A 13549-nucleotide genomic window follows, 5' to 3' on the forward strand; every position below is an offset into this window, starting at 1 on the left:
CTATTTCTATTTCTCGAAAAATTGGGATACCTGTGGAGAACTTCATATCGAGGCGATTTGAGCCTGCGATCCTTTGCACACGTGCTTCAAGGCTGATATCAACATTATAGACATTTATAAGAAAATATCTCATTTTTCTTCAATTTAAGGGCACCAAAAAACATTATTCTCACTAGCAGACATTAGTTTGACGTCTGCAAAGCCAACTACAGCACAGGCAATGTCCAAAGAAATTCCTAAAGAAGTGAAGACGTTTGTTCGAGCTACTCTGATATCAGCCTCCAGTGGAATCAAACAAACTAATTTCCCAAATGACTATGAGAAATACGCTGGGACGAAGCTCGAGTGGAGAAAAATGGGATTTAAGGGCCTGTATGAGTTCCTACTGGCCATTCCTGATGTGGCTCGACTCACGTATTCCGAAAAAGATCAAGAGAATCTTGTATTTGGCGTGACGAATAAGGAGGTTTATGCTTCGAGTCATGCTCAAAAGGCAGCCATGAAGGGAACGACGGGTCCTAAACACAAGCCTCCTTCTGAGTGGGGAAAACCAATGAATACGAACTCGAACCAGAAAGGAGGGAAAGATGCTAACAAAAGAAAGATTGATGTTGCTAAAGATTTGTCGACGTTGAAGGTTACAGTTGGTAATAAGCTTTTACAGCTCAAAGATGAAGGGCTTTGTCCAAATTTGCAAGGGTTGTATGGAATTCACATCAGCAATCTTCCTAAGCCATGTACTAAGGTAATTAGCATCGAAAATAAGAAAATAGCCATTTGTTTGGTATGTTGCTCCTTAAGTGGATTTAAGACAGCTGGTGTGAATTGCTAATGCTCTGATGCTGCTCGCTGTGTTGGTAGTGGTGGTAATGGTGGTTAAGTAGTAGAGAAGTTTTTGTATGACTGTGAAAAGCTCACTGCACAAACACAGTCATGACTCGGCAAGGGATATGGCAGACCAATCACATTGCTCAAGAACACGGCATAAACACGCATTGCCATACTAATCAAATTGTGTGAGAAAAAAATTCAAATCAAAATTCTAGAAAATAATATGACAGTCCCAGTACGGCATGCTTATGGCACTGGGCTTTTCAATGCCATAGACTGAGGGGTCTATGCATGTATTTTTGTTGTTTTTCCATGGGCTTTGAGGGTTTTCGTACAGGTCCAATGGTTTTCCTCCATCCACAAAAACCAACTTCTAAATTCCAGTTCAATATGGTGTCAAGCACTTTGTTAAGCACCTCCAGCTGACCCCGCTTTGAGACTGGACAATCACTTCTTGCTAATCAACATAAAATACACTGTAAACTTGATAGATAATCACATGTGATCATGAGATAAGAGTTGCTTTGTTGTTTTGCAGGAAGAACTTGAACACGTTTTTCAGGGATACCCTTCACTCAAAGAATGTAAACTTGTTTCAACTTCACTTCAGAGGTGAGTTGTAACCCAACCTCACTGAGAAAAGAACCAGTTTATTGTTCTGCTTGGGTTAAGTTACGAGCAAACACGAGGGAAATAAAGAGGGGCTTATTGTGTGCTTTTATGCCATTTCATTCTCAGGTCAAAACTTTGTAGATTTGAGAGAAGGTAGAGCAATGGTGTGACATTATTACTTGGTTTTAATTGCACCCTTTCCAGGCTGTCTTGTGTGAAATGTTTATTAGCTGGGCCTTGTTGTATGAAGGGTGGACAGCACTATCTGACAGATAAATGTTATCCAGTGAATATATTTATTGGATTACATCATTGACTTATCCACAGGATAAGGATTTATCCAACAGATAGTGCTGTGCACCCTTCATACAACCCAGCCCTGCATTGCAATTTTCAGGTTCAATTCTGGCTGTCAGCACATGGTGGTCACTGTGTTTGACATTTGAACCAAATAATTAGATCCAAAGACTTTTAATTGATCTAAACCCATTGTTATAGCATATAAGTCATGACTGTAAGTTCCCAGCTTACCTGTCCTCTGCTTTGCTTATAAGGAATGCATGTGCCTTTGTCAAGTTCACCAGTGCTCAAGATGCCTTAATGGCATTACAACAAAAGAATGGATATCAGCTCAAAGGTTCCAAGCTAAAACTGAACAAAGCAAAGGAGGTGCAAACAATTTATTTTACTAATTTACTTAATACATGTGACAATGTTTTTTACTCTATGGAACTTTGTTTGGGGGAACCAGTTCATGGCTATCTTAACCTATTACCACTGTTTTCATTGTTTTGACCTGATCCAAACAAATATCAAGACAGGTTATTGGCAATACACAACTGTCAATCATAAATTATTCCATGTGCCAACACATGGTTCTCACGTACTTTAATGACCTATTTGATTGATAATACAGGAGCAGAGGAGCAACCTAAAAGTGTGGGTGGAGGGGGGGAGCTGATAGTTATAAGATTGGAAAATATAAGAGACTAGAATGGGAAAAGGGAAAAAGTGGAGGGCTCTAAGCGGATACCTTTTGAACCTTGCCTGATATCTGTTTTATCAAGATATTTTTAAACTGAAGTCTGCTGATTGGAGGTTTGTTTTAAAGTAAATATCGGGAGAAAATTTTGGGGCTGTGAAACTAATAATCATTGGTCGAATTAAGGAGCATGGGCAGTCTCTCACCAATGTGACCTGGGTTCAAGTCCTGCCAGGCTCTGTGTCGGGTCTTTCCTAAAATCCAATTTGATCAATGCAACGAGGGCCATCTTTAAATAACCAGTGGCTAACAAACTTGTGGCCCTCATTGTATATGTTGTACTCTTTTGAAGGGTAAAACTGAAGAAAAACAAAAGGATAACCAGTCAAAATCAGAAAACAAACCGACGGTCAGCCCAGGTACCCTGAATGGAAAACAATCTCAAAACGTGCAGTCAGGAACTGATAAAGGTATAAATGTTATAATTTTTACCCAAAAGCATACTTACTTAATTACTTAGGCTCTTGGTCCCCTACAGAGCATAGTCCATCGATGATCATTCTTCAGCACAACCAGGTTTTGAGCCCTTCGACCAATCTCTGTCCAACTAAAACCATTCTCCTACAGCTCCTTCTCTGCATCTCACCTCCAGCTGTTTTTAGACTACTCTCGCTTCCTCCTCCCTTTAGGATTCCAAGCCAAAGCCTGATGTGTAATGTTGCTCATACCCAAAAGTTTGGCTAACATGATTGTTTTAAATAATATACTAAAGAAAAAACAACAACATTATTTTGTAATTTAAAAGCTGGGGAAAAAATCAACAAATTTAATGGTTGGTCAAGCCTAGTGTTCACCCCACTTTTCAGTATTCCAGCACACAGTTTACTACCATTATTGCAGCTCTTTGACTGATGGTCGTCAAAATGGTAGTCGGCAAACAAGACAACAAAATTCGCAGGTCACACTTCAATGATGTTAGTAACAGACCCGTCCGCGAAAATCATAGTCTAACTATTACCCAGTAGCTGTTGATTACTCAATAAAACAGTTCAAATTTAGGAAAAAGTGGCTGAGACACAGTGAAGGCGGCTTGTGGATGTGGGAATTGGAAAGAAAAAAATTGCTACACTTTCTCAGTAGTTACCTTTGCCAAATCTATAAAGATACAGGGGCAGATCCAGAATTTTATTCAGGGAGGGGTGCTGCGCACAAAGTTAACCCAAGGAGGGGTGCACCCCTTAGAATCAAAGGGAAAAAATATTATTTTGTATTGGTTATCTTCGAAGTAGGGACACAAAGTCGAACCAGGGGGGGATGCGCCCCCCTGCACCCCTCTCCTGGATCCGCCCCTGTTATACTATAATCACACCCCAAAAACGCGATATTTTTTACTTAAAAATAAATGTTCATTTTCTGGAGTATGGCCTCGATATTTGCGTGAATCATTCGTATAGGGAAGAACACAAGTTCGAGTTACGTTGGAGTATAAAGCATAAATGATGGCCTTCAGCTCGATATTAGTAATTTGAACATTTTATAATGAGAAAGGTATACTTTTCAACGTTTTGCACGTAAGTCCTTTGTCAGAGGAAAAAAGAGAAAATAAAGCAATTTGTATAGCAAGGGGCCAAAATCGCATCGAGTGTTATTACTTTGCAGAATATCTAAAATAGAGAGAATAAGAGAAAAATATAAAATGCCCTTGGCGGGAATCGAACCCACGTCTTCGGTATTCTCTCTATTTCATTGCACACATCGAACGCATGATTCATTACTTCTAGAATATCTAAGACTCGAATTGCGAAAATGCTGCGATGTATTCTATTTTTTTCTTCCATTATGTCGTTCCCATTCATTTTCTCACGTCATTTTCATTCATGATTCGTTTTCTCGCGATCGAGACCGACCAAAGCAACGTGCCCATGCGCGGGAGTTATGGTCATGTGTCCATCTCTGGAATGTCTGCACGTTCGTTGATCCTCGATTCAAACTCGCCATTATTTATCAAGGTTTTTTCTTGGTTTTATCTCGTTCTTAAAATGTATGACTGCTAAAAATGTATTGCTATTTACCTTAACATGCGATACAGTTGTTTTGTGATTTAATTGTGTTCCGTTTTGAGTTAAAATTTCGGATAGAAAACCCTGAAGTTCTTCGATTTTATTTGAAAGCCAGACACAGACAAGAGTACAAATTTCGTTCATTGTAATTGCTCAAAATGAAAAATAAGACTTGTATATTTTCCCCTGAAGAAAAATAGCTAATATTCTGTCTTAAAGGTTGATATTAATCTTATAGATCATTCCAGGACTGGATCTAGTTTGAGTTCAAACAGCAACTCCACAACAAGTCTTGAGCGATTGCCTTCTTCTTCATCTACCAATACTTTAAAACAGAATGGAACTTCCATCAAGCAGGATAGCTCACACAGTTTAGGTAAGCTAGCATGCAAACATTAAGCTGAAAGTAACTCTAGAATCCAATTTGATTTAGTTTAAGAGAAGCTACTTTGTGAAATACTGCTGAATCAGCATTTTTGGTTTAGGTGGCTACGATAGCAGGGAAAGTCAAGGCCAACAATCGAACACTAAGCAGCAGTCACAAAAACAACAACAGCTGCAGCAGCAGCAAAATCAACAACAACAACAGCAACAAGAACAACTAAAGCAACAGCATCAACATCTACAAAACACTGGTCATTTTCCTTCACACAGAAGTTCAACAACCCCTGCTTCAACATCAGTGACAAGCTATCCTCCAGTTCCTATTGATAAAAGTGTTCATTTGATTTTGAGCAAAGAAGAGATGGATCGAATGAACAGAGCTTGTGGGCATCAAATTGATTATAGACTAGACAAGTTACCTCTTGAATTTGATGTTCTGGTTACAGAAGTGATAGATACTTGTCATTTCTGGGCTGTCATTGATTTCAAGGTACATATTTTAAGAATTCACTGATTGTCCTAGCATACAGTGTACCAGGCGTTATGGTCACCAAGTTCAGACATTGTCTTTGCATTGTAAATTTGATTTATAGAAACTATTCTGCCTTATCAATTTGCTTCATAAATTATCTTAAGCAAGGGGTAAACACTGTTTATGAAATAAAATATACTGTGCATGTCTCTGTAACATGATATGAACACAATGGGAGCTGTTGAGCATGAAAGAAGCAAGCCTAAGGTGCTGAAAATTTCTTTTTCTTTTTCTAAGACTGGAAACTGGAGCAGGCTTGAAGATATAGAGAAAAAAATACAACCCTTAAATACTAGACCAGATGTGCCTCAAAGATATACCGTTGGAGCAGGGAGATTTACAGAGAATAATGCTTGGTATAGGTATGTACTTAAGTATTTGTAGCCAATACACCTTAACCATGTCATTCCCTTGAGTATTATTTTATTGTTCACCACATTTTCACCAGTAATAGAGCAGATGCATTAATCTAATCGAAGCAGAAGGGGATGTTACACCCCATTACACCATCCACTATCATCTTCATCATCATAAGCATTAGCAACAGCACTACTGTGCTTACCACTACCGTCATCGTCAACAGCAGCAGCATCAGCTTCATTACCATCCACTACCAACAGCATGATAATCCTCCTTCTCATCAACTGCATCATGTTCATCATTATCATTAGCAGCAGCAATAGCACTACCACCATCACTATCCATCACCATCCATCACCATCCATCATGATTATAATCTTCGGCCTTGTTGCATCATTATCATCAGTTTGACTGAAGAAACAGCTGGAATAAACCAAATATAGTCAAGAAAATCTAATTAGAGAAACATATTGTATTATACAAACAAGGTGATCTGTTTCCAGGTGTTTTGTGCTTGATGTATCCTATGATGGAAAACATATCAAGGTACTGTACACTGACTATGGGAACGCTGAATGGATACCTGTGGAGCGCTTTACTACCCTGGACCAGCAACTGTGGTCTCTACCTCCACAAGCCAACCCCTTTCATCTTGCAGGTAAAACAGTAAACGAGTGCTGCATTCCTGTCATGTTTCTTATCCTGTCTGTTATCTTGCTCAATCGTTTTTTTTTACGGGGGGTGGGGGCGAGGGGGGGTGCAACCCCCTCACTACATCACTCCCAAAAAATTAAATAAGTCTTGTTATTGCAGGACTGGAACTATCAAATCAAGATGTCAAGAATGTTGAGGAAGGAGCAGCACACTTAAAACGATTGATTTGCAACAAGACGTTTATTGCAAGAAAAAAACCCACGGTCAACCAACAACAGGTAATGAAATTCAACAGGTAATACAATAGCATGAAGTGATGTCACTCGCTGAAAAGACATCACTTATCATTGAAATAATAACAATTGGCAATAGAGAGGTTAAGCTTCTCATTTACGGCAAACGTTAAACGTCAGTTGAACATTAAAAAATTCTTTAAAATTAGTGAAAAGGAATCGCAATGATCTCCAAGTAGTAGATAAAAATAAGAATATGTGTCTTTGTCGGGAAGGTTTTCAAAAGGTTAGGTGAATTGTAGGGAAACGATGAAAACGTGGTCACGTTTACCGTTTGCGGGAAGAAAAAACGGAAATCTTAATCTGCCTACTACCTTATAATTCCTTGCTCTATCTATGTGAAAACTACTAAAAATAACAAATTCTTTTCTTTTCAAGCCTCATATTGTAGAAGTTGAACTTTTTGATAGACTTCAGCAGGGTCAGTCTGTCAATAGTTTAATGACAGCCACAAAATTTGTCAAGCCAGTGGTGAATCCAGTCTCCATTTCCAACGTACTGGTAAAGAAAACTCCGAATTCTTCAGAAGTTAAGAAGGAAAAACATATTGAAGATAGAATAAAGATTTCAATAACTTGGGTAAGTTAGCTTCTTATTTATACTTTATCTCACTTTATTCTCGTTTTCTTCAGTCTTTCCATTTCTTTTCAGTTCCCTTCTATTCCATTCCAATTCATTCCTTTCCTCGCCTTCCTTAGCTTTCATTTCATTTCATTTTTTCAGACCTTTCATTTTCCTTTTTCATTTCTTATCTTTTCCTGCTTCCTGTTTTCTCTCTCTTTTCCTTTATACCATTTCAATCCCTGATTGTAGAACGGGTCAATCCAGTCAACGCCTAAGAGTTTTATTTTTCTTTCTTTTTCCTTAGGTTTATAGCCCTCAAGATTTCCATTTTCAACTGGTTTCAACAGAAACTAAGGAAATTTTAAAGAAGATTGGAAGGACTTTAAATCAAATCCCATTGACAGCAATGGTAAGAATGGAAACAACAACCAAGGGCCTACCAGCCTCGCTATCATGTTTTCGGTACATTTCAAATGCTTATAACTCTGTAGGGATTTATAGTCTGTAATATATGACAACAGAACTCGTCCGCAGTCGTTTTTCATATGGTCTATAGTCCTCTGTACCTGGGGCGTAATGTTTAAATAGTTTCCCCATTTTAGACAACATGTCATATCCCATAGCAGCATACACTCAAGGTAAAGGAAAGTTAAGGTTATGGTAGCGGTGAGTATGCTCTCCTCTCACCAAGGCGACCCGAGTTAGATTCCAGGTGTTGTATGTAAGTAGAGTTGCTTGTTAGTTCTCTCCTCGGCTTGGAGGGTTTTTGTCTGGGTTCCCTCGTTGCTTGCCCTCCTGGTTGCGCTGCTTTGGTGTTGATGCAACGGGTCCACATGGTATCTTTAGATCATAATTTATATTTCTAGGAAGTTACTTATTTTAATCAGTTTGTAATACGCGTGTTACCATCTCCCTATGTAATACGCGCAATACAAGTATTAAATCAATACTTATTATTCTCCGGTTTTCCTTCCTCTGCGAAATTCGACGTCTAAATTCTAACTGGAATTTATTGAATGAAGAATTGCTCTGTAGAATTGTCACTGTTAATTCCTATTTATTTATTTATATATTATTTATATTCTATTTATTTTACGGATATATTCCCATTCCCTTCCATTTCTTTCAATTTGTTATTTTCTCTTCCCATTCATTTTCTTTTATTTCTTTTATTTCTTTAATTTTCAGATCTTTCCAAAAGTTGGTCTTTTGGCTTGTTATGTGACTATGGATCATAGACGAAATCGTGTTAAGATCCTAGAGATTCTGAAGTCTAATGATGTGTTCCATACTGTTACTATGGTACTTTGGCTAAACTATTTTGTTCCATAGTTAGATGAGTACAAGAATCCATGTAAAAAATAAATAAATAAATAAAGAGAGAAGGAGAGAACAAAGGGAGGGAGGGAGGAAGGGCGGAAGGAAAAAGAAAAATGTACACTACAATCTGACTTACTAATGACTCTTTCACCTCTATTTTGTTTTTTGTCTCGTAACCTAAAATAATTTTTCACGACAATTATTAGACACATGATAATGAATAAATAAATGACGAAAGGTGACAGAGATAGAGAAAGAACAATCTGAGGGTTCAAATCCCGTCTCCCTCTTGTTATTCATTTATTCAAAATAAATTGCCATCGCATTTCAACAAAATTCTTAGTTAAAAGTTCTGTTTCTGTTTCTTTATCAATGCTGTTTTGTTATATTTTTAGGCGAAAGTTTTATATCTTGATTCCGGGATGGTATGCGACGTGCCTGTCACACGTCTCTTAAAATTGCCTCCTGAATTGTTATCCATTCCAATGCAAGCAACACGAGCATGTCTCGCGGACGTCGGGCTACCAGATGGTCATAGTTCGTGGCCTATCTGCGCTCTGCAAGTTCTTCTAACTCGTAAAGCCCAGGTGAGAACATTCTAACCTTGAAATCAAACCCTAAAACGACTCCTTGTCTGAGTCAGGGCTCGACTAACTCAAACAGATCGAACCCTGAATCAATCTCTGGGCTGATATAAGTCATAGCACACCGGACTAATTAACAGATCGAGCCTTGAGACAACCCTCTGGGCTGACCAAAGTCAGGACACGGCTAACTCACAGATCGAGCCTTGGGACAACCCTCTGGGTTGAACAAAGTCAGTCAGAGGTCAAATTTAATTTAACTCGTTGGGTTTTGCGGATGAAGGAAAACCAGGAGAAAACCCCTTGAATTACTGAAGTGCTGTCCGCGGATTTGTTTGTATTTTTCATTCTTACCTAGGTTTAGCTGAATCTTTTTTCTAAATCATTAAACTCAAGTTATTCTATCCAAAAGATTACTGATGCTAAGATTGTAAGTCAACTGCAAGATGGAAGGGTTGTCATTGAACTTTATGACGAAAAGGGAGAAAACATGAGTGAAAAGATTATGAATCTTATGAAGCCATATGGAGAAACACAAACCACTTCTTTGTCGGAAAACAAGAGGACAGCATCGAAAGAAAATTTAAAAACCGGTCGAGGAAATTCTAGTAAAAAGACGAGCGGGCAGGACCAGGCCTCCTCACCAAAAGAAACAACAGCTGTCGCTCATCCACAAAAGACACCAATAGCAGCAAACTTTGCTGGGAACCAATCGAATTCTTCTGTACAAGCAACTGGAAATCAAGTCCTACACAACAGCCAATCAGAAAAGGCGTACCATCCCAGTTCATCAGAAAACCCTCATAAGCCAGTTACAAGTGATAAATCACGTGTTGTAACCCAAGGTCAAATCATTCTCATTCGAATTCAGCGACGAATACGACAAATACTTATAACTATTATATGCCCCCACCGCCGCGCAATCAAAAAGTGCTTCCCTCTGTGCATACTCCACATACGGGACACGTCTACCAAGGATTGCCTTTGGGTAGGTCAGCGGTCGATGATAGAAGCGCGCGAGACTTTTCATCCAATGAGCGCCTTCCTAGTCATCCAAGACAAAATGAACTTACATCGTCAATTCAGAATAATACGAGCACGGCGAGTTACAGAAACGAAGAAAGTGGAGCGTTAACGAGAGATCAAGACTCTGTTGTTTCCAAACATCAAGATGTTAGTCCTGTTCATCGAGAAAACGATCCTACTAATCTTACTGAAAAGGAAAGGAATGAAAAAATAACAAATGAAAAAGAGTTTCCCGTTGCAACAAAACAGGGTAATAAAGAAAAGACTGGACAGGAATGGATAAAAGAAAAAGAATTGCTTCTGGCAAGAAAGCAAAGGCAGGAGGATTACCTTGAAATACTTAGTAAACGCCCCAACAGTCAAACCTGTTCAAAACAACTTGCAAGAACTAAACTAAGACTCGAGAAACAAGTGAGGTACGTGGAACTACTCTATAACTAGTGGGTGGGTCCTATACACCAAATTGAGATATGGCGACCAATTTGAATAGATATTGTTTCTGCACTGACTAGTGACAGATTTCAGATCACATGTTATTCTCTTGAGAATATAATTATTTGTTTCAGTTGTATCCATATCCATGTGTCTTCTAATGCACAACCATTAAACAAAGAAATGATGCTCTAGGAAATGACATGTGGTCTGAAATGGGAAAACAGTGGATCATATTTAGGAGTTTTACTTACATTTTCCTTTGTGGTAACAGAATCAAGGAACTCGAAACAGAGCTCTAAAGCTGAGGAAGGAGATAGAAACCCTGGAAGCTGTCAAAGCTGAACTGCAATACCAGCTGATGAACAGTTGATGCCGTCACCACTCTTGGAGAGTTTTCTTTGGTTTAGATGGAAGTATCAGTGAAGGCAAAAAATATAATTCTTCCCTAGTTAATATCCCAGGGAAAACTTTGCTTCTTTGCTGTCATTATCAATATGTCACACAGAATTATGATTCATAATACTGGGTGACAAGATTTTAGCTGTCATGCAGCAATATGCATGATGGAGTTGTTTAGCAGTAACCCTCTCCTCAATATTGCACCGTTTGGAGAGGAGGGGAGGAGTGGTGCAATATTTTTTTGGGGGGGGGGGGATACTACTGTTGTTGCTGCTACTTACATTGCTAACTTCAAGAATCCTTGAAGTTACAAAGTTAGGAATGATATGTAATAACAATGACTATGAAAAGGTACAAGACTTTGCATTGGGTCTTTTCAAAATCAAGCTTATTGAATTTGAGGAAACCCAAGAACTTAAGGAAAAAATATCCTGAAAGGATAATTGTACTGCTATTGGCCAGATAAAAAGGCCATTACAAGTACCTACGCAGCTCGCTATACCTCCCCCTCCTACCCCATCATTGACCAGTTAGCTAAAAATACTTTTCGAGCTGCTTTTACTTTCGAAAAAATTCTAGAAATATATGTTGCAAATCAAAGTATTAGTTGGTTCAAGAGAAAAATGGAGCTAAATATGAGGTTTTTTATAAACATAAAGATATAAAAATTAGATGCGTTAAATATATTAAATGTTGAAAATAAATTTTAATAAATCGGATGTTGTGACTTGTAGAATTGCTTTAGAGATATCGTTCTTTCAAGATTTGAGAAAAAATGTGGTTACAACTGCGATTGCCAAAGTATTTTGATATACTCAATAACAGAAATGTGATTCGTAAAAATATTAATCTTTAGGACAAAAATATATGAAATGTAAAATAATACTAAGATCCAAAAGCACAAATTCTTGGATGTATAATCAAATATCTAATACACGCCCTATTGCGATCTGCGAATCTCTCACAGAGATTTCTGAAACGTCAATCTTACAAATCTGCGAATCCTACGGAGAACTGCAAACCTGAAAAAGATCTGCGAATCTGACAGGAATCTGCGAAAACGCGAATCTGACAAATCTGCGGACCTCACAGATATGTGAGAACCTGACAAGAAATCTGAAAATCGTATCCAGGAGTTAAAATAGCTTTTTCGGGTTTCCTGTGGTTTACTTCGTGGGGGAGGGTCTGTGTACGAGTATTGACGTCACTAGTACTCAGGCCCTCTGATCCAGTGTTTTTAATGTTGGTGCCTATAGTAACCATTGGAAAAAAGTCGGCCCTTTCGTATCTATCGAGTGTGAGCATTTATTGATAGTTTGGGAGCGAAAAGTGTTCGGAAATTAAATCTTTCTTTGTCCAAACGGCCGTCAAGATGAGGTTCATTCCATTCACACGAAGAGTAGGAGTTACACTGGGACCAATCTCCAACTCTGGTGTGGCATAGTAAGTTTGGTTTTAAATTTGAGTTGTTTAAAATTTGAGACTAGAATAAGGCTTGACTTCTCCAGTAGTTAGAAATACACAGCTGAGTTGTATTTTCCCCTTTTTATCTTAGTCATATTTACTTCTGATTTGAAGCTTGAGCTAGATTGCTAGAAGATTATGCTATTTGACGAGAATGAATCGGTCCACGATCTTCCTTGAAACTTATGTGTTTTTCGACGAATTTCTGTGTTTCGTTTACGTTGGTAGCTTACATCGACTCGTAAACCTGTGAACGCATGATACATCTGTATTTTTAGTCTTTACAACGCTTTCAACGATTATTTCTATACTGTTCAGAGATGTAAATCTACAAATAAGCGTCTTTGTAGAATACCTTATTCTTGATGAGGGACCGACAGAAGAGATTGAAGCTGAGAGATCATAGCCAGCAGAGACAAAATACCAGAATCATGTGATCTAAAGGTAGGACGAAGAAAACATTGCTGTGTGCATATACATTATGATTAGTCGCAAAAAATTTACACATGATTATCCCAGTCTCATTCACTTTTCTACTACCTCACTTTAGTACTCCTATATAATAGCTAAATTTATACGAGTTTATAGTTTCAATGTGTAAATAATTTTTGAACTGTTCCACTTATTATTCTTGCACCCCTATTGAGGATCGGATTTCACCAAGACCTAAAGAAATGTGTTGGTCTTACTAATCTTTTTAATACCCTCTGAAGAATTTCATCAAATTGATGCACATCTCAAAAATTGTGATTTCACCAGAGTATAAGTTTTGAATTACCATGAAGATTTTGAAGAGTAATTTAAAAAATATTAGGCGATTGTAAATGGAATTTTTTACATTCCAATTTTAAAAAAAATGAATGTAAAAAATAGTCCATTAACAATATGTCTTTTTGCTATATGGTTCTTCTCGTCTGAATGGGAAAAAGAAAAAAGCCACAGACAAGAGAATTCCAAAGAAAATGACACTATAGTGGTTATAGATAGACGGCCTTATGCAGTCAGTAAATTTCAAACCTCAGAAGACCAGGAGCGAAAGGTTTTTCTTT

General features: G+C 38.0%; 1 protein-coding gene across 1 annotated transcript; it reads left to right on the top strand.

The window, feature by feature from the left end:
• The first annotated feature begins 81 nt into the window (after nucleotides 1-81).
• LOC148913914 (uncharacterized) lies at nucleotides 82-10575 on the top strand. The gene is made up of 14 exons (XM_089037042.1): nucleotides 82-745; nucleotides 1370-1443; nucleotides 1998-2112; nucleotides 2778-2895; nucleotides 4724-4861; nucleotides 4971-5359; nucleotides 5639-5763; nucleotides 6265-6419; nucleotides 6575-6693; nucleotides 7087-7287; nucleotides 7577-7681; nucleotides 8461-8574; nucleotides 8988-9179; nucleotides 9589-10575. The coding sequence occupies exons 1-14, from the start codon at nucleotides 221-223 to the stop codon at nucleotides 10309-10311; spliced, it is 3093 nt and encodes a 1030-aa protein (XP_088893168.1). The 5' UTR covers nucleotides 82-220; the 3' UTR covers nucleotides 10312-10575.
• The last annotated feature ends 2974 nt before the right edge of the window (nucleotides 10576-13549 follow it).

The sequence above is a fragment of the Actinia tenebrosa genome, unplaced genomic scaffold (genome assembly GCF_029948245.1).
Source record: "Actinia tenebrosa isolate PJP-AT-01 unplaced genomic scaffold, QUT_ActTen_1.0 PGA_scaffold0__85_contigs__length_37466705, whole genome shotgun sequence".
Taxonomy (NCBI): Eukaryota; Metazoa; Cnidaria; class Anthozoa; order Actiniaria; family Actiniidae; genus Actinia; species Actinia tenebrosa.